The sequence below is a fragment of the Erigeron canadensis genome, chromosome 6, assembly GCF_010389155.1.
Source record: "Erigeron canadensis isolate Cc75 chromosome 6, C_canadensis_v1, whole genome shotgun sequence".
NCBI lineage: Eukaryota > Viridiplantae > Streptophyta > Magnoliopsida > Asterales > Asteraceae > Erigeron > Erigeron canadensis.
Window position 1 is genome coordinate 27400322 of NC_057766.1, and position 21096 is coordinate 27421417.

At 34.8% G+C, this 21096-nt stretch overlaps 3 protein-coding genes across 3 annotated transcripts; 2 read left to right on the plus strand and 1 right to left on the minus strand.

Annotated features, from left to right (window-relative positions):
- The first annotated feature begins 215 nt into the window (after positions 1 to 215).
- LOC122605184 (cysteine-rich receptor-like protein kinase 2) lies at positions 216 to 9494 on the plus strand. Its single transcript, XM_043778081.1, has 8 exons — positions 216 to 700; positions 7113 to 7510; positions 7599 to 7721; positions 7825 to 7955; positions 8045 to 8255; positions 8350 to 8581; positions 8687 to 8846; positions 8989 to 9494. The coding sequence occupies exons 1-8, from the start codon at positions 279 to 281 to the stop codon at positions 9289 to 9291; spliced, it is 1980 nt and encodes a 659-aa protein (XP_043634016.1). The 5' UTR covers positions 216 to 278; the 3' UTR covers positions 9292 to 9494.
- Positions 9495 to 10697: 1203 nt separating this feature from the next.
- On the plus strand, positions 10698 to 14307 carry LOC122604603 (cysteine-rich receptor-like protein kinase 2). The gene is made up of 8 exons (XM_043777482.1): positions 10698 to 11107; positions 11969 to 12366; positions 12486 to 12611; positions 12868 to 12998; positions 13090 to 13300; positions 13381 to 13612; positions 13710 to 13869; positions 14005 to 14307. The coding sequence occupies exons 1-8, from the start codon at positions 10698 to 10700 to the stop codon at positions 14305 to 14307; spliced, it is 1971 nt and encodes a 656-aa protein (XP_043633417.1).
- Positions 14308 to 15349: 1042 nt separating this feature from the next.
- Positions 15350 to 19815, minus strand: LOC122605236 (putative receptor-like protein kinase At4g00960). Its single transcript, XM_043778147.1, has 8 exons — positions 19376 to 19815; positions 17383 to 17786; positions 17118 to 17240; positions 16907 to 17034; positions 16592 to 16802; positions 16244 to 16475; positions 15977 to 16130; positions 15350 to 15900 (listed from the first exon to the last, which is right to left on the minus strand). Exons 1-8 carry the CDS (start codon positions 19768 to 19770, stop codon positions 15589 to 15591), a joined length of 1959 nt encoding a protein of 652 aa, XP_043634082.1. The 5' UTR covers positions 19771 to 19815; the 3' UTR covers positions 15350 to 15588.
- Between the last annotated feature and the right edge of the window lie 1281 nt (positions 19816 to 21096).

Below are 21096 nucleotides of genomic sequence, written 5' to 3' on the forward strand. Positions count from 1 at the left end.
AATGTAAGGCCAAACTTTCCACAAATGAGAAAATCCATCAAGTCAATAAAACTAATTCAACTTAGCATACTTTGATAATGACTTGTAAACGAATTATTTTTATATGTTGGGTATCCGCTATTGACCAGTAGTCAGTAGACAATGACATGTAATTTACTATTGAATATTGAATTTCTTTTTAAGCCTTAATTTTTTGCATGTAGTAGAAGTGTATAACCAAGTTTAATTTCTATTATTAAGAGAGGAAAACAAAAATACAAACATACAGAACAAACAAAATGAACATCAGCCTGAAACGATTGGCACCAAACCGGTTTACATGGCGGCTCTCAACTTTGACGGTGGCCGTGTTGGTGATCGTATCCATGGCGGAACCAGTGACATCACAATCTGGTGGTAGCAGAAATAGCACTCTGATGAGATATTATTGTAGTTTATATCGAGGTAGGAGCGAAAATTATTTCTTGAGTAATCTCAATACCACTCTTTCTAGCCTACGTAGACAGTTGTCAGTCAACAGTGTGCGTTATGCTGTCGCACGAAGTTTGCTAAACGGTGAGTCCGTGTGGGGCCTTGCTACGTGTCGAGATTATGTCTCTAGTGCGGATTGTGTTGCTTGTTATGACTATGCTGTTGCTCAGCTAAAAGTATGTGGGACTGTCAATGGAGCTCATGCTTTCTACAACGATTGCGATGTCAGGTTTGAATTTCTATTTCTTAGTTTGGTTTATATCCACTTTAGCAGTGATCCATCAAAACAAATATTAAAGTAAAACAAATAAAAGTACAAGTATATACACTGTCATAGGACTCTAGTCTCCAGCAAATAATAGTATAGATATATATTCTATAATTGAGATATATATTATATTTTAGATTTAGATATGTTTGAGAATATCTTTATTATTATTATTATTTAGTTTTTTTTAACTAATAATAGCTTATTCACCAAGCTATAGAATTAGTATAAATAGAGAATTAGGGCTGTAACTTTAGGGTGTGAAATATTATTATTCAGAAAGTCTACTATTTTTGTTTAGTTAATTTTGGAGTTTACTTGTTCTCGAATACCAACCTATCTTTCTTATTGTTCTTATCATTTGATACAAGCCATTGATTCGTATCACACTGATGCATAAATATTTTGAAAGTTAAGTACGCCATAATATAACTAACTATGCCTAAAAAGATAGTGTGTACAAACACAAGTAAATATTTATTGTATACACAAACTTAGTTAAAATGTTTAAATCATGTAACATGATATATGTGGCAACCCATATGAGCTGCCTCGTGCAAGGTGTGTTTTTTTTAACATGCCACATGTAAGGTTTTGATTGGTCAGTCACAAAAAATTACATGATTTGAATATTTTTACTAAGTTTATGCATACAACAAAAGATTTACTTGAGTTTGTGCATATATACTATAACTTTTTAGGAATAGTTAGTTACATTCCAGCGCACTAAACCTATATTTTAATGATGCACAATGATATTTAATTATGAAAATATGATTGTTCTATTTGTTTACATTAATACATGTTTTATTTAAACCACGACAATATCATATATCACGCTTATTTTTGAAACAAGGGACTGAAGTCAATTTGAGTTTTCCTGATTCAAATATATATTATATATACTATACTAATTCAATTGAATGTGAATAGTAACTTGTCTGCGTGACGAGTTACTATTCTTCCAAGTTATAACCCGTATCAGCATTCGGATACGAGTTACTACTCTTCCAAGTTATAACCCGTATCACCATTGGGATACTAATTCAATTGAATGTGAATAGTATTCGCATCGCACTCGGGTTTCTAATACGAGTTATTTCTTGGTTTTTTCTATAAGTTTTTCCTTTTGGTTTTTCAAATAATTATATTGAATACATTTTTAAATTTTTTTTTTTTTAACAATATTCAAATTTTACCACATTAGATCCTTTTAGATTTAATATTACGGGTTATTTGTAGATTTCCAAAAAATTTCTTTTTCTTTTGGGTTGCAAATAGTATTTCAAAACTATTTTGTTTTTGGCATTGCCTTTGAATAAATATGTATTTCATATGTCAAAGATTTTAATATTCATATTTAGCGACACATCATAATAACAAAACATAATCGTTTGCAGGTTTCCAAACAATATATTAAAAACTTTTTTTTGGTATAGTCTTTGAATAAGTATATATTTTATATGTTAAAGTTTTTAGCAAACATAAATCAAAACAAAAAGTAATCAAACTAGTTGAAAACGTGCAACGCGTAAACGAAAACTATTATGGTTTTGCCTTTAAATAAATATATATTTTATATGATAAAATTTTAAACAAACCTATCTATGACAGAATGTTTTTTAATTTAATGCAAGTATACTAAATAACATAATCGTTTCTACACGACAATTGATGCCGCGAACGCGGGGCCGAAATTTCCTAGTTAAAATGAAGTAAACTATCATGTTCTTTTGATAATATTCCATCTATAAAGATAATGAATGCTGGAGTAATATTCTTCACCTGTATTTTTGTTTATTAAATTCTTACTTTATTCATGCCGAAAAGCAGTGTTATCTCTGAGGATTTATGGACCTAGTCCGAGAAAAAAAATGGCTCCTAAACTAAGTGTAATAAATTATATTAAATAAACTAACAATAAAAATTTAATCTGTGAGACGATTAATAATTTAATAATTAAATCTGATTTTTAAAATTAATAATCAAAGATTATGCTTAAATGTAAAATCTAAATCTAAAACATAAATAAAATTTCAATATGTTCAAAATAATATAAAAAATCTTAGAAAAAAGATAAGCAACAAACTGCTATGCTATTTTTTTCTTAAATAATAGGAAAATGATAAATCTTAGTAACCAAATGTGACATGTGGTATTCACTAATTCTCTTTCCTAATCTTGCCCCTTGATTTTTCCACATGTCATCATCTCATAGTCTGGAGGATTATTAGGCTATTGGGTTAGGAGGATTAATCATTTCCCTAAATAATATATGAGAAAAGTGAATATGTAAATGTAACACCTCGAGCTAGGCTCGAAATACTACCGAAAAGATATAGCGTATACATGGGATTATCGTAGAACATGAACTATATGAAAATAAAGGGATTCAGTGAATCCATCATCAACAACAAGTACATAAAGCATAATGCAAATAGGGGCAAATGAATCCTTGATCCATGTAAGACTAAGCCCAAACTCTAGCGCAAGCATCCATCAACCATCACGTCTTGGATTCGTAAGGTTACCTGAAAAGTGTACTAAACAAGGTCAACACTAGGTTGGTGAGTTCGTAGGGGCAAATGACGAGGATCTAATGCCAAAGCCATTCACAATATGAACTAAGCAAATGAACAAGGAACACACTTACAGTAAGTCCTTTAAAGGTGCAAGTACTCAATATAGGTTGGCTCGTAGCGCAACCTGGACCCACATGTATCCATTGCACAATCATACCATAACTAGAGCACACATAATGCACAAGAACACAGAATGTCGACATCAACAAATATCCATCAAGTTCTAAAATGCCAGACATGTCCATCAATGTCCCTCAATTGTTCTCATGTCATCCAATTGTCATCAAGTACGTATAGCACCAGTTTATTGCACATGCACACATTGTCCCTCTATTGTCATCGATATTGTCATCAAGTACATAAGTACCCGTTTAATGTCATCAAGTACATAAGTACCCGTTTAATGTCATCAAGTACATAAGTACCCGTTTAATGTCATCAAGTACGTAAGTACCTGTTTAATGTCATCAAGTACGTAAGTACCCGTTTATTGTCATCATGTCCATCATGTCCATCAACTCAACCATGCACAATGCACATACATTTCATACGACTTTACATTTAAGGAATCTTAGATGTTTGTATACAAGGTCATCCGCAGCTTTCCCACCACATCTCCAACTCATTAAATGTATCATCGTCTTCCATGTATGTACAACTACCCTAATCATAAATAAATCAATCATACTCAAACAATACATAATCAATCAATGTCCATCAATGACCCTCACATATGTACTCATATAATGAACTACACAAGGTATTTAGAATACACATAGTAAACAAGAACAAGTAATAATGATATCAAGAAGTATCTAACAAGTTCTATAATGCCTAACATGTCTATCAATGTCCCTCAATTGCACTCAATTTCACGTAATGTACCTCATTGTACTCAATTGCGCGTAATGTACTTCATTGTACTCAATTGCACCATGACCATCAATGTCCACCCAGAAACAAACACTATGTGTATATACTTCGTACGATACTACTTTTGAAAGGCCTTTGATGCTTATATATAGGGTCACCCGCAGCCTTCCCACCACATCTCCAACCTTTCGAAGGTATTATCGTCTTCCATATATACACAACTAACCTAAAGTCAACCAAACACGCACATACAATAATCATATAACAACCACGTATTTACACGTTAACAATTCCATCAATCAAACAATGTCATCACTTAAGACACTCAACATATGCACAATCAATTCATGTCATCATCAAGGAAATCAAACGTATGCTCAATTGAACTATGTCATCAATCAAGGCAACACATAATTGCACAAACAACAAGTTAACACACAAAGGTTGTACACTTTTCAGCCCGAATCTCAAACGAGTAGGGAGCTACGAACTCACCTTGATCGGCAATAGCAAGTTAATATCAAGCTACGAATGCCCAATGGTCGTCAAAAGTCCACAACCTAACAATATATGTCACAATACAAGACATGGTCAATACTAGTTATACTATACCACAATTTCCCCTAAAGATGTTTTATAAGTCATTCGAGAACGTTTAAATGACAAATTAAGAGTTTTGGTTAGACACGGTTCAATGACTTAGCACCAAAATTCCACTTGAAAATCAAAGTGTTTAGAATTATGTTTAACCAATTTTGTTAACCTTAGTATGTTAATAGAAGACCAATAAACAAGTTTTGGATCATTAAAAGTCGACCGATAACCGAACGAAAAAGTTGGGGAAGGAACAGAAATACTGCGGCCGCTCGCACGGTCGGCCATGTGAGCGTCTGCAGTACGGGAAGAACTGGGCACATAGCACGGCCACAAGCACGGTGCGTCCGTCTGAGCGGCCGTGCTCTGACTAGGCAGATTCTTGACTTCAAGATCGACTAAGGAAGCTCCAAGACACATTTTTATACATAAATCAACATATTTTAACATCATTAAACATAACCCACATCATAATCTTGATTCATAACATCAATCTTGACTCAAATCGTTTGTTGACCTAATTTTAGTAACATAAACCCTAATTTTGCCCTCTTTAGGGTTTTGACCCGATTTTTGACCCAAGTTTTGTTAGTTATGACTATAATCAACTTTACAAACATAAAATAGTCGATTTGGGAGGAACTTGACTTACCAAAATCACCACAACTGTTCAAACCTGAAAATTGACCCAAATGGAGGATTCTTGCACTTTTTGATGACCCAAATCTTGATATGATGCAAAGGAGATGTAATAGATGATGTTTCTAGCACTAATCCAATTTGAAACCATAATCTTGGTGTAAGAATCTTAGAGAGAGAAAGATATTTGTGTGTGTGTGTGTTTTTCTTGTAAGAAGAAAAGAAGGAAGAAAAGATAAGGGAAGGAATGAATGGATGGTTGGAAAAATAAGGAAGTTAGTTGGGTGATGGGTCATGGGTTTGACCCATGGAGGATCCATTTCATGTTGCTAACTAGATTTAATGTCATCTAGTACCGTAAAGCCAATTAGATATAAATGTCATCTCAAGGTTTAGGTTCGATTTGCACCAACGACGATATCGACTAGCACATATATCTTAAACGATAAATTGATCTATTTGGACACATTACACTTACATGAACTCCAAATTGCACTTGAACTATATTGGCCAACTCGATAGTTAGTTAAATTTTACATATGGTCAAAAGGTCAGGAACCATGATTGTTACAGTAAATGTCATGTACCCAAACTTAGGTATAAAACACATCACATACTAATTTTTTAAAATATTTTTTGTATAATAATGAATAAATGATTGGACTCTATGTTTTTATGAATTAAAAAACTAAAATGTATTTATACATAAGCTTAGGTACATGACAACTATATATTCCCTCATACCTCCTAATATATACATGTATTGTTTACAATAAATGAGAAAAATGACTACTTACGTCACCAAAAAAACGGTAGACAATCAAGTGACAATGTCGCGACGGCTTGACTGTCCAGTTCTGAGATAACGTACTGAAAAACCTTTTTACTATCCAAAAAAATATGTAAGTAGCTTTTGTATGCGGGTTAAATTAAATGCTTTAATTTTAGATTATTGTAAAAATTTATAATGGACTTAGTTAATTACATATACGAATACATAGCTTTTAATATATATAATGTTAAAAATAAAAAAAAATCGGACCCCCTTAAAAATCGGGCCTCGGCCACTTCGGCCACCATCTAAGCCGGCCATGCCGAAAAGTTGTTCTAAGGTATGTTGTCTATAGAACTGTAAAGTGTAGTACTGTTATCACAATTTTGTCATTTTGTGCACGCTAATGTTTGGCAACAAACTAGGGGTGAAAATAGTGTCGTTTTTGGGTTGATTGGTTGTAGGCCCGTGGGTTTATATATCTCAACCTAAACCCAACCCATTTAATAATTGTGTCAAAGAAATGACCCAAACCCAACCCCGTTTAATAAGTGTTTAGTCTTGTCAAATGGACAACCCAAACCTGACCTTTTTATATATGTTTTAGTTGTGTTGACTGGTTTATGACCCGAACATGAGCAGCAACAGCCCAAACTCAATTATGTTCAATGTCGTGTTAGTATTGTGTCACAACACTAACAGAAAAAGGGCCTTTGGTGACAATATTTATGGTGACAGCAACTTGTCGTTGCTGACGACAAAAAATATGGTCATTGACTCTGGAAGTCAAAGAAAACATTCGCCAGAGACCCTTTTTCTTCTATTGTCGAGTTGGAATTTGCCACTCCTGCCAGAATTCCAGCCCATTAAGCTAACTCATCTCCCTGGAATTCTCTTATGTTTGTGACCATAGGTACGAGAATAACAACTTTTACGCTGATGCTAATATAAGAGCTGGTGTAGTGATATGTGGCAATACATCATCACCTCAGGCATCAGACTTCCGAAAAACAACAGAAAGGCTGTTATCAGATCTTCGAACCGCAGCACCAAAAACATCAAATTATTATGCAGCTTCAACTAGGCAACTATCTAACAGTAATGTTACCGTGTATGCCATTGCCCAATGCAATCTAAACTTAACGCAGAGCGTTTGTAAAGATTGTTTAAACTCCAGATATAATTCTTTGGATGATTGTCTTCCTGGCACAACCGGGAGGGCTATTGACAATGGATGTTTTATGAGGTATTCCAGTACTCCTTTCTTCGGACAAAACCAGACCACTGATATTACAAATCTTCTTGAGGATGGTGAGTCCTCTGCTTTTCAAGAAATGGCTCTTTCCAAGTTTTATATATATATATGAATGTGTCAGTACTTTATACCAATGATTTACAGATGATTCAAGCAAGAAGAGATCCATAATTGGTGGGGTTGTAGGAGGTGTATGCTTTCTGTTGCTGGTTCTGGCATTTTTCTTATGGCGCCTCCGATCAAAAAACACAAGTCCTCGCCGAAGAGGTAAATACTACAAGATACCGTATGTAGCAATAAATTATGATGCCGTATCTTTAGAACATCTCGGAGCATCCTGACTCGTTTCTTTATGATTTTCAATCATTAGGTACATCAACTGGATCAACTGAATTGCTGCAAGGTCCAGCAAGATACAGGTATGACGATTTGAAAATAGCCACAAATAATTTCAGTGATGAGTACAAACTTGGAGGTGGACTGTTTGGTGAAGTATACAAGGTACTTGTAGTGTTAGAGTTAGTAATTATCTAGAATTTAATTGCTAAGTATAACAATTCTTTAACTGTTTGTGTACATCCATGATGCAGGGCACATTCAAGGATGGAAATACAATTGCAATTAAGAAAACAGTGATGGCCACTACCAAAGGAAAGATACACATTGATGATGAGCTTAAAATCATATGTAACGTTCATCATCGTCATCTTATACGACTACTTGGATATTGTAGCAAAGGACCACTTTTGTTTCTTGTCCACGAGTACATGGAAAATGGTAGCCTTGACCAATTCTTGTATGGTGAGTTGAGATATCTTTATTGATTTACAAGCATTCAGATTTGAAACTGTTATGATCTCTATTTTGCATCGAGTAATTTACTTCTTGCTAACAGGTGACAAGTCGAAGAATCTTAATTGGAAACAGAGGTTTGATATAATCTTCGGGACAGCAAGGGGTCTTGCATATCTGCATGAACAATACCATGTTACCATCATTCATAGAGATATAAAAACCAGTAATATTCTACTTGACAATGAATTCCAGCCAAAAATTGCAGATTTTGGGCTGATAAGGCTACTACCAGAAGACAAGACTCATCTCAGCACCAAATTGGCAGCATCCTTGTATGTTTTAAATTAAATACACATTAATAGGTTACCACTAAGTTAACTTCTTCATTTCCTAGATAGAAGGGTAAGCCAATAACCTTATAATATTAATCTTTCCAGGGATAGTGCGTATGTAGCACCAGAGTATGCCATTCATGGGCAGCTATCTGAGAAAGTAGATACCTATAGTTTTGGCATTGTCGTCCTTGAAATCATTACTGGAAGGAGGTGTCATGATGCCAAAGATGGTAAAGTAGATAACCAAAGTCTTCTTGATCATGTAAGCATCCCCAAGATCGATATGGTTACTCGTTTATGGTTTTCATTAATAAGTGGTTCCATGAGGCAGTGACTCGTATTTGCTAAAAGGTCTTATACTTGGTTTAACCATCTTTAACATTATCTGTTATTGTTTTTGATAGGCATGGAATCTATACGAGTGTGGGGAACATTTAAATTTAATGGATGAAAGACTAGATCCTAGCGAATATGCAGAAGAAGATGCAAAAAAGATCATAGAGATAGCACTGATGTGCACTCAGTCACCGGTCTCTGCAAGGCCAGCTATGTCTGAAGTTGTTGCACTTTTAAGTGACAAATCACTAGACGAAATGCCACCAGTTAGGTCTACGTTCCATGAAGATGACGTAAAGATTCAGGTTGATATGTTAAGATCAGTGTCCTCCAATGCCACTGCCTCCTCTGTTAAACTTTCTGGCCGTTAAATCTTTACATTACCAGTAGTGTTCATGCCTCTGTTTCGCCCTTAAAATCCCGTCCCTGTTTTTCTAAACTTAAAACTGTTGAAGCATATCTGTAGCTTTTGCGCCCAAGCTCTATATTATATGAATTTTGCGTTGTGGATTATATGTACATATTATACATCTCAGGAATGCTATATTTATGTTTATAAATTAGTGATACCTAATCAATTTTTGTGCAAGCCGAGCACTAGATTTCAATAATCATGTGCAAGCCAAGTAGCAAAGTCTATGCAAACCGAAAACTAGACTTCAATAATCTTGTGCAAACCGAGCACCAAAGTCTGTGCAAACTGTGCACTATACGTAGTCAAAGAACTCACCTTGCTAGCAGCTATAATTCTACCAAGTAAAACATCCTTAGCTTGTATAACCTATTTCACAATTGAATAACTTATGATTATTAACCATCTATGGCCTTAATAATCTCATCTAATTCATCATTTTCACTAGTCATAACAACAAGTTCACCCTTAAATTTTTTTCAATTTTCAAGCTCAAAATGTCAACTTGACCTTACTAGTCAACAATTTTTTTGTTGAAAATGGGCGATAATTTTTTTTTCCAAAATGGGCAATATCAAGGAAAAAATATTCTACCAACCAACCCAACCCATTACCTTACTCAACAAACCCATCTCTTATTTCCATCCATTTTATCATTTTCAAGCTGCCCAAACATCATTTTTATCAAATTGATATTTCTTTTTTTTGAACAGCAGTGATGATTGGAATCAGCGGCATGCCTATGATAAACCCAAAACAATAATAACAACAAAATGGGTTTCACATCTAAAGATAGTTATGGAAATCAATCTGAACACAAAAGGTTCCAAGAATCAAGCTCTCTTTTTCTCTCCCTCTACAATTTCAGTCAAGTACATCATGCCCCACTCTCCAAATTCTTAAACGTCAAATCAACGGGTTTTACATATTTTTAATGAGACTTCTTCTATAATTACTAGTATATAGTTAATAATTAAGCAGATTAAATTACAATGCATGCATTGTATTAGAATGCGTATTTGACAAAGCTTATCCGGAATACACCTCTGTCCATATTTTATTCATACAACTGATATTTTCACTCGAAATAATATAAGGCCAAACTTTCCAAAACCGAGAAAATCCATCTAGTCAATAAACTAAAACTAACTCAACTTAGCAGACTTAATTTGATAATGACATCTAAACGAATTATTTTTTATCTATTGGGTATCCTCTATTGACCAGTAGACGATGACATGTAATTTACTATTGAATATTGAATTTCTTTTTAAGCCTTAACTTTTCGCATGTAATATAACCAAGTTTGTTGTTTTTGATTGAGAAAGGAAAACCAAAATACAAACATCATACAGAACAAACAAAATGAACATCAGCATGAAACCATTGGCACCACACCGGTTTACTTGGCGGCTTGCAACTTTGTTGGTGGTGATCGTATTCATGGCAGAACCAGTGACATCACAATCTGGTAACAGAAACACCACTCTGATGAGATATTATTGTAGTTTATATCGAGGTAGGAGCGAAAGTTATTTCTTGAGTAATCTCAATACCACCCTTTCTAGCCTACGTCGACAGTTGTCAGTCAACGGTGTGCGCTATGCTGTCGCTCGAAGCTTGCTAAATGGTGAGTCCGTGTGGGGCCTTGCTACGTGTCGGAATTATGTCTCGAATGCCAATTGTGTTGCTTGTTATGACTATGCTGTTGCTCAGCTAAAAGTATGTGGGACTGTCAATGGAGCTCATGCTTTCTATGACGATTGCGATGTCAGGTTAGTATAGCTTCTAAGTCTTAGTTTTGTCTATCCACATTAGCAGCGATCCATCAATCTATATATCCTCTATCCTGGTTATTGCAAAACAAGTATTAAAATAGAATAAATAGGATAATATTTTGATGTATGAATATAATAAGATTCATACACTAATGCACGTTCATGATGCACAATGATTTTCAGGGATTGTTTTATTTGAACTAGAACTATATAATATAAATCACAAATATTCGAAGCAGACTGAAAGTCAACTTCTAGGTTTTCCTGATTCAAATATTAAGATGAAGTAAACTATCATGTTCTTTTCACAATATTCCATCTGATAAAGATAATGGACGCTAATTTTTTCATTTGTACCTTTTGTTTTATGTACGGATTAGTTTCTTACTTTATTCAAGCCCATAAACACAAAAAGTTTTCGAATTTTGTCTTATAATGTATAGTACTGTTATCTCAATTGTGTGCAGCAGACTAGCGGTGATGATCAGAGTTGTAACAAATAACAATTGAGTCATTTTTGGGTTGACGTGGGTCGGGGACTTTATATATATTAACCCAAACCCAACCCATTTAATAATTTGCATCAAAAAATTGGACCAATCCCAACCCCATATAATACCAGTTTAGTCGTGTGAAATGGCCAACCCAAACGGCCAAACCTGACCTATTTATATATGCTTTAGTTGTGTCAACTTGTTTATGACCCAACCACAGTATCTACAACCCAAACCCACTTATTATTATGTCGTGTTAGTTTCGTGTCACAGGTCATGTCGGAATTTGCCACCCCGGCCATAATTCCACCCCTGTCACAGGTCGTGTCGTGTTACTATTAATCTCTTTTTTTGTGTACTATAGGTACGAGAATGACAACTTCTACGCTGATGCTAATATAAGAGCTGGTGTAGTAATATGTGGCAATACATCATCACCCCAGGCATCAGACTTCAGAAAAACAACAGAAAGCTTGTTATCAGACCTTGGAACCGCAGCACCAAAAACATCATATTATTATGCAGCTTCAACTAGGCGACTATCTAACAGTAACATTACCGTGTATGCCATTGCCCAATGCAATCTAAATCTAACCCAGAGCATGTGTAAAGAATGTTTAAGCTCGAGATATAGTTCTTTGGATGATTGTCTGCCTGGCACAACCGGGAGGGCTATTGACAATGGATGTTTTATGAGGTATTCCAGGACTCCTTTTTTCGGACAAAACCAGACTACTGATATCACAAATCTACTTGGGGACGGTGTGTCCTCTGCTCTTCTAGAAATGGCTCTTTCCTAGTGTTTTTTTTAGAAAATGTTTTTTTTTATTATTATTTTTTTATCTGTGGATGTGTCAATTCTTCATTCCAATGAAATACAGGAGATTCAAGCAAGAAGAGAGCTATAATTGGTGGGACTGTAGGAGGTGTATGCTTTCTTTTGCTCGTACTGGCATTTTTCTTATGGCGCCTCCGATCAAGAGCCACAAGTACTCCTCGCCGTAGAGGTAAATACTACAAGATGCCTTGTAAAAGAAAGAAAGAAACTACTCTGTGCCGCCTTCCGCGAGTTTTGATTCCCAGCACCTCTACGGTGTATGGGGGATGTTAAGATGTAGCTAGACCTCCGGAGGTCAGGGTGTTTACCACTGATCCAAACCATGCTGCTCTACAAAATGCCTTGTGTAGTAATAAAATTATAATTCCATATCTTTAGAACTTCTCAGGGCATCCTGACTGGTTTGTTTTATTATCAATCATTAGGTACATCAACTGGATCAACTGAATTACTGCAAGGTCCAGCAAGATATAGTTATGATGATTTGAAAATAGCCACAAATAATTTCAGTGATGAGTACAAACTTGGAGGAGGGTTGTTTGGTGAAGTATACAAGGTACTTAATTAATATTAGATTTAGTAATTATTTAGAATTTAATTGCAAAATATAACATTTCTATAACTGTTTGTGTACCGCCATGATGCAGTGCACATTCAAGGATGGGGTTACAATTGCAATTAAGAAAACAGTTATGGCATCTACTAAAGGAAAGATACACATTGACGATGAACTTAAGATCATATGTAACGTTCATCATCGCCATCTTATACGACTACTTGGATATTGTAGCAAAGGGCCACTTTTGTTTTTTGTCCACGAGTACATGGAAAACGGTAGCCTCAATCAGTTTCTTTATGGTGAGTTTACCAGCATTTGGGTTTGCAACTGTTATGATCTTTATTTTGCATTGATCGAGTAAGTTACTTACTGCCAACAGGTGACAAGTCAAAGAATCTTACCTGGAGACAGAGGTTTGATATAATCTTTGGGACAGCTAGGGGTCTTGCATATCTGCATGAACAATACCATGTTACCATCATTCACAGGGACATAAAACCCAGAAATATTCTACTTGACAATGAATTCCAGCCAAAAATTGCAGATTTTGGGCTGATAAGGCTACTACCAGAAGACAAGACTCACCTCAGCACCAAATTGGCAGGATCCTTGTATGTTTTAAATTAAATACACATTAATAGGCTACCATTAATTTAATTTCTTCATTTCCTGGATAGAAGGGTAAGCCAATCATGTTAATCTTTCCAGGGATAGTGCGTATGTAGCACCAGAATACGCCATGCATGGGCAGCTATCTGAGAAAGTAGATACCTATAGTTTTGGCATTGTCGTCCTTGAAATCATTGCCGGGAAGAGGTGCCATGATGCCAAAGATGGAAAATTAGATAACCAAAGCCTTCTTGATCATGTAAGCATCCCGAATATTTGTTTATGCATGGATTTTAATGATTGGTTCCATGATGCAGTGATTCGTATTTGATAAAAAGGTCTAATAATACTTGGTTTACCCATCTTTAACCTTATCTATTATCACTTCTAACAGGCATGGAATCTATATGAGTGTGGGGAACATTTGAATTTAATGGATGAAAGACTAGATCCTCGCGAATATGCAGAAATAGATGCAAAAAAGATCATCGAGATAGCACTGATGTGCACTCAGTCACCTGTCTCTGCAAGGCCAGCAATGTCTGAAGTTGTTGCACTTTTAAGTGACAAATCACTAGATGAAATGCCACCAGTAAGGTCTACATTTCATGACGATGACGTAAAGATTCAGGTTGATATGCTTAGATCGTTGTCCTCAAATGCCACTGCCTCGTCTGTTAAACTTTCTGGCCGTTAAATAGTTATTTATACCAAATTACTAGTATGAATTGTTCTAAAATGTGTGTTAGTCTACATCAATGTTCATGCCTCTGTTTCGTCCTTTAAATCTTGCCCTGTTTTTCTACCCTTTAAACTCTTCAAGCATCTCTGTAGCTATTGCTGCCCAATATCTACATTATATGAATTTTGCGTTGTGGATTATATGTACAGTTTATACATTTCTGAAATGCTACATCTATCTTTATAAATTAGTGATACTTAATCAATTTTTGTGCAAACCGAGCACTAGATTCAATAATCATGTGCAAATCAAGCACCAAAGTCTATGAAACTCGAACACTAGACTTCAATAAGCTTGTGCAAACCGAGCACCAAAGTATATGCAAACTGAGCACTATAGGTAGTCAAAGAACTCATGTAGCTAGCTGCTAACTACAATTCTACAAAGTAAAACATCCTTAGCTTGTAAAACCTATTTTACAATCGAATAACAAATGATTTTATTAACCATCCATGGCCTTAATCTCATCTACATATCTAATTCATCATTTTTACTAGTCATAACAGCAATTTCACCTTCCTTAAATTTCTTAATTTTCAAGCTCAAAATGTCAATTTGACCTCACTAGTCAACAGTTTTTTCATCCAAAATGGCTGATAATTTTTTCTTCCAAATTGGGCAATATTAATGACTAGAAATTTACTACTAATCAACCCAACCCATTACCTTTACTCAACAAACTCATCTCTTATTTCTATCCATTTTATCATTTCTAAGCTGCCCAAACATCATTTTTATCAAATTGATATTGTTGCTAATAATAAACCCAAACAATAATAACTAAATGGGTTTCACCTCTAAAGATAAAATCAATCTTAACATAGAGGGTACAAAAACCAAGCTCTCTTTTTCTCTCTCCCTCTACAATTTCATTCAAGTACATCAAACCCCACTCTCCAAATTATTAAACAAATCCCTGGGTCTTACATGTTATTAAAAAATCTTTGATATGGAAGAATGAGATTACAAATGTGGTTATTGATGATGCCGAATAAAGTGGAAGAAAAAACTTGGTAGTAGTTGATTGCCACGAACATAAGTACTTAAGTTTAAACTTTTAAGCATTCGGAACATCTTTGCAAGAAAAAATTCTACATGTTTTCGTATTTTACACTCTTTATTTCTACATGTTTATCGTGAACATAAATATCCACTTCAATCATCCGGATGCAACCACACAAGCCGTCTATTTGGGCAGTGATATGATAACAACTGAGCGTATAGTATAGTAGCAAATTAACGGCCTGTTAATTCAGTGATTGTGGCATCAGCATTGCTCATGGAGAAAGTAGTGGATGTCGAGTTATCAACTTGTATCCTTATGTTGGCTAAATTGGCATTTTGTCTAGTAGGGGGATTTTGCACTCGTGATCTGTCACTTAGAAGCATCACCACTTCAGACATCGTTGGCCTGACAGAAACCGGTGATTGAGTGCACATGAGAGCTATTTCTATGACTTTCTTTACGTCTTCTTCATTATACTTACTCGGGTCTAATGTCTCATCCACCAACTTCAAGTGCATACGAGTTTCATAAAGATTCCAAGCCTGGCTCCATAAACTCAACCAAGTTATTAAAAGGTTACCTAGATATATGATTGAGTTCCAGGCATAAGTGACTTACGTGTTCAAGGAGGTACTGTTCACCGGCTGATTCATCTGGGACATCAGTGCATTTCTTTCCACTAACAATCTCAAGAACGACTATACCGAAGCTATAGGTGTCCACTTTCTCAGACAACTGTCCATGGATTGCATATTCTGGTGCTGTATATCCCCTGTATAGGTATTTAGATATATGAATTATTATTCTACTCCTCATTCATTAGATTAAATTTCTACTTAAGAAGATATGTAAAACCTCACACTAATTATATAACAGAATACTTACAAAGTTCCAGCAAATCTAGTGCTAATATGGGTTTGGTCCTCTGGTAGAAGCCTAGCCAAACCAAAATCGGCAATTTTTGGTTGATATTCATTGTCAAGTAAAATGTTGCTTGGTTTTATGTCTCTGTGGATGATCGTTACATGGTATTGTTCGTGTAGGTATGCCAGGCCTCTAGCCGTGCCAAAAATAATATCACACCTTTGTTTCCAGCTAAGTGTCCCCCTTTTTTCACCTAGATATGTCAAAACAAGACAAGCGCAAGATAATTAAGCTATTCCCGTTAAGATAGGCCCGGTTCCCTTTATAAAATTTAGGAGCTTTCTACATGAAAGGTTTAACTCTAGTTACCGTATAGATAAGTTTCCAGGCTTCCATTTTCCATGTACTCGAGGACTAGAAGTAATTCTGGTCCTTTGCTACAACATCCAAGGAGGCGGATTAGATTGCGATGATGGACATTGCTAATTACTCGAACTTCACTCTCAAAGTTATCCTTTGCTGTAGAGGAACCTAAAGCTAGTTTCTTCACTGCAACAATGTTTCCATCCTTAACGATCCCCTGTTTGACGTACAACACAATTAACAAACTAATGAAAAGAAACACAACGAAAATGATATAATCACAGGTACTGTCAATTGATCAAGTGGTAATTATTAAATTACCTTGTATACATCTCCGAACCCACCTTCTCCAAGTTTATTTCCTTCACTAAAATCCTTTGTCGCTTTTTTGAGATCACTATAGCTATAATCCTTTGGGCTTTGTAGTTCAGTTGCCCCGTATAGGCCATCTGGTAAGTTGGAGATCAAATAAGACTAACCTAGTTTTACTGATCATATTCAATATACTTGACTAGAAATCTATAACACGTACCTCCTGGTGACGTTCTTTTGGACCGACGAATCCACAAAAGTACAACTACTACTAACAAGAAGATCAGAAAACCTACACCTCCACCCACACCTCCGATAATGGCTCCCTTATTGCTTGAATCATCTGTAAAACGATTAAGTAAGCATAATCATGCATGATGGACTTAACATTACGTGACACAATAAATAGTTTACTAAATTTTCCAATATATAATTGATACTAATGTATACGAAAAAAAGTAGCACCAGGATGACAGAAGTCTCACCATCTCGTAGAAATGACGTGATATCAGTACTTTTATTGTTGGAAAAGAATGCAGAGGCAGAGTACCTCATAAAACATCCTGAATCAACTGCCCTCCCATCAGTAACATCGGTTGCACAACTCCTTATGTTGGCATATGCCACTGCTAAGCAATCCTTGCATCCGTCGCGTGTTACTGTTTCAGCACACTGCGCTATAGCATAAGCGGTACTTGTATTAGTACCAGAAACTGGGGCAGTAACTGCAGCATAGAAACCGTTTATCTTTGGGGTAGCAATCGAAAGATTGGACAATAAGCCATCCACAGCGGTTTCAAATACGCTCTGCCTTGATGAAGTCCGATTACCACATAAACCAACATTGCCTGGCAATGTTGTTTGATCATAGAAAGAATTACTTTCATACCTTCACAGTAAACACATCTACAATTACTTTAGAAATTGTTTAAGGTTTATTCACTGATCATGAGTTATTGCATTAAAGTAGAATTTTCAGATCAGTCATTCTACTACCAAATTTTCAATTAAGAATTACTCTAGATATTACTATAGTTATAAAAATCTTACATTAAGCTACCTTTTTACCGATGAATCTATGCAATTGGGGTCATTGTATTTTACCAAAATGTTGAATTTGACATTAAGTTTAACACGTGACATTAAAATACAATAGTATGATAGATAATTTTTGTATTAAACATAAATCATTTGAAATTCCTGTATAATATAAATACCAACGAGTGTTTAAACACTATACTTTACAATAAAAAAAATAGATTGATGGAAACCTTGATCTCATATATCGAATTGAATGAAAATGTTAAGGTAATTCAATTAATTAAATTCAATTATGTGTTTGGTATGAACCAAACCCGGATTGTTCCCCAAATGTGATGGCTGGTACAAGTATAAAAAAATAAACAACAGGTTAAATTTTTTAATGCAACGTTTTAACTCGATGCAGAAAAACTTTAGACTACGAGATGTAGACATTAAGTTACAAGTGATTCAGGAAAAAAAAAACCTACAGACTTGTCACTCCTAAGAGTTAAACCCAAAACCTATGAAAAAAACCAGGAATGTCATATATGACAGTTAACTTCATTTGCTTGTTAAATTAAATTAAATCTTTCATTTGAGACTGAAAATGAAACGTTGACTTTACTTCCATAAAAACACCAGAAAGGCAACAAAATGCTTGTCATTGTCACCACATTTATTAGATTAAGTTGACTAGTCACCAAATGAGACTAGAAATAATATGTTGACTTTCATTTCTACATGTGAAACCAATCCAATAACAATCATTCAATTGGTTTCAACTTTCAAACCAACGGTAAACATTTTCATTTTAGTTTTCCTTAAAAAAAAATATCTAATTTTAAAAATAATACTCCATAATTAATCTTTAAATGAAAGTGCTAAATACAATCATAAAAATTGTTATTAACATACATAAAAAAAATTATACATTCCATTTTGATCGATTTTATAACATATGAACTATTTTATACTCCTAAGTACAACCAATGAGACTATATTTTAAAAAAGAAAAAAAAAAAACTATCTTTAATTTAATACGTATTTTTTTTCAAAACTGATTCTCATGAGTATGTAAGAAAAACATCTTCCTACTATCCAATATTCTCCATAATGAAGCATTTTCTAAAGCTTCATGGCTTTTCAACAAAATATTTATTTGGAACGGAAATTAGTATATAGCATTCAGTAGAAATATTTAAATGCAAATTGCATGGCATTCCAGATTGGTGGCTAGCTCCTAATTGATCAAAGTATACACAAAATAAAAGAATATATATAAATCATCACCAAGATAGCCTAGTAGTTAGGCTGTTTTCTCATAAAAGATTTTGGGTTTGAGGATCTCAGGTAACGCAAACAGAGAAAATATCATCCGTTTATCCGTTTAAATATTCATACGACAAGAAAATATGTAAAAAAATATTTTTAAAAAAAATGTAGAAACAAATTGACCTGAGAAAGCAGCCATCAAGAACGGCACGGGCACCATTGGCAGCAGCACAAGCACGAATAAACGTATCCGCGGAATCGAAACAGCTCAAACAATCCCTGGTTGACATGTAGTTCCTGCACTGAGCCATCGCATAAACCGGCTCTGAATTCCTTGTTTGCTCTGAAGTTGCAAAGTAGCTGTTATTGTTAGACAGTTTGTTTCGGAGGTCTCTGAAAGTTTCATTAAGATTGCCAAAGAAATTCGGCAAGTTGGTTGCATTGATTTGGCTGCAACCGGTGATTAGTAAGTTTGCTTGTGGTTGTGATTTGACTGGATTGATTGTGAGAAACACCATGAACATCAAAAAGGCGGTGACAATCACCGTCCGGTGACTAATGCACCACCACCTAGCCATGGCTTCTCTGTTTTGTGAAGGAAAAGGGATACTAGACTTGGGAATATTGTCTTGATGACTTTAGTGTGTACTAATTATAGAAAGGGACGGGCCTTGACCAAAAGAGAGAATACTTTTGTTCAACAATAGTAACAGTACAAGATAACAATACTAAAAGGAGCAAAAAATAATAATAATAATAATAATAATAATAATAATAATAATAATAATAATAATAATAATAATAATAATTTGAGATTATTATTATAATTTCTTTTGCTATAATTAGAGGAGGAGTAGGACTAGATAGTATCTCGGGTTCTTTACTAATTTTTTTAAATCTATTTAATTTTAATGAAAATATTGTTTATTAAAAAAAATAAAAAATAAAAAAATATATATAATAATAATAATAATTTGAGATTTTTAACTAGTTCCAACAATAAGTGGAATTATATGGTGGCGGCTTTACAAAACATGTTGGACGGTTGACTTTAATAACAATATCTTAAACTTCACCTAGACCACATGGACAACTCCCAAGGCCCCTCGTAGTAAGGTCAGACGAGCTCGTCATGGCCCTCTTCCTACGTTAATGCTACCGCTTTCGTCCATCTCGTCGAAATGAGATCGTTCGCAAATAGGATGGGGCTAGACGCAAGGGCGGTACCACATGGGGGTAGAGGGCGAAAATGTCCCCCTCAAAATTTAGATTTTATCATGTATTTTTAAATTTTTCATCGATTTTAAAAAATTTCTTATAGGTTTTTAATACTTTGACCCCTTTTATATTTATATTTCACGGATTTTTTAATTTTGCCCCTTCTAGGATTTTTTCCTGGTACCGTCTCTGGCTAGACGAACATTGTGGGTCCGGAAGAGAGAGATTGGGAGAGAGAGGTAGAGTTTTTTAATGTTTTTTGTTGAGGAAGAGATTTTTAGGAAGGGGCCTCAGTGTGAGGGGTATTTTTTGGAGATGAAAAAACTGACGTGGCAATGAGAAAGAGTTGAGGAAGAGATTTAAGAATGAGTCTTATTAAGATAGACCTAAAGGGTGGGGAGTACCTTCCCACTCCTCCCCACCTTTTCTATATTACTCCCCATCTTTATGGAATACCTTATCATCTTTTCCATTTTTCTCTATTCATGTATATCCCTACTAGATCATAAAACACTTGTTTCCGTCAAATTTTTTTAACTTTCAATTTTTCAGTCACTCATTTTCATCTTTTCTCAAATCTCAACCGTTCATATTTTTTTCTCTCTTTTATAAATCATTTTATTCCTCTGATTCATTCAAAATCTCTTATCTCAAAAATCGTACATCGAGAATATTAAAAATATATG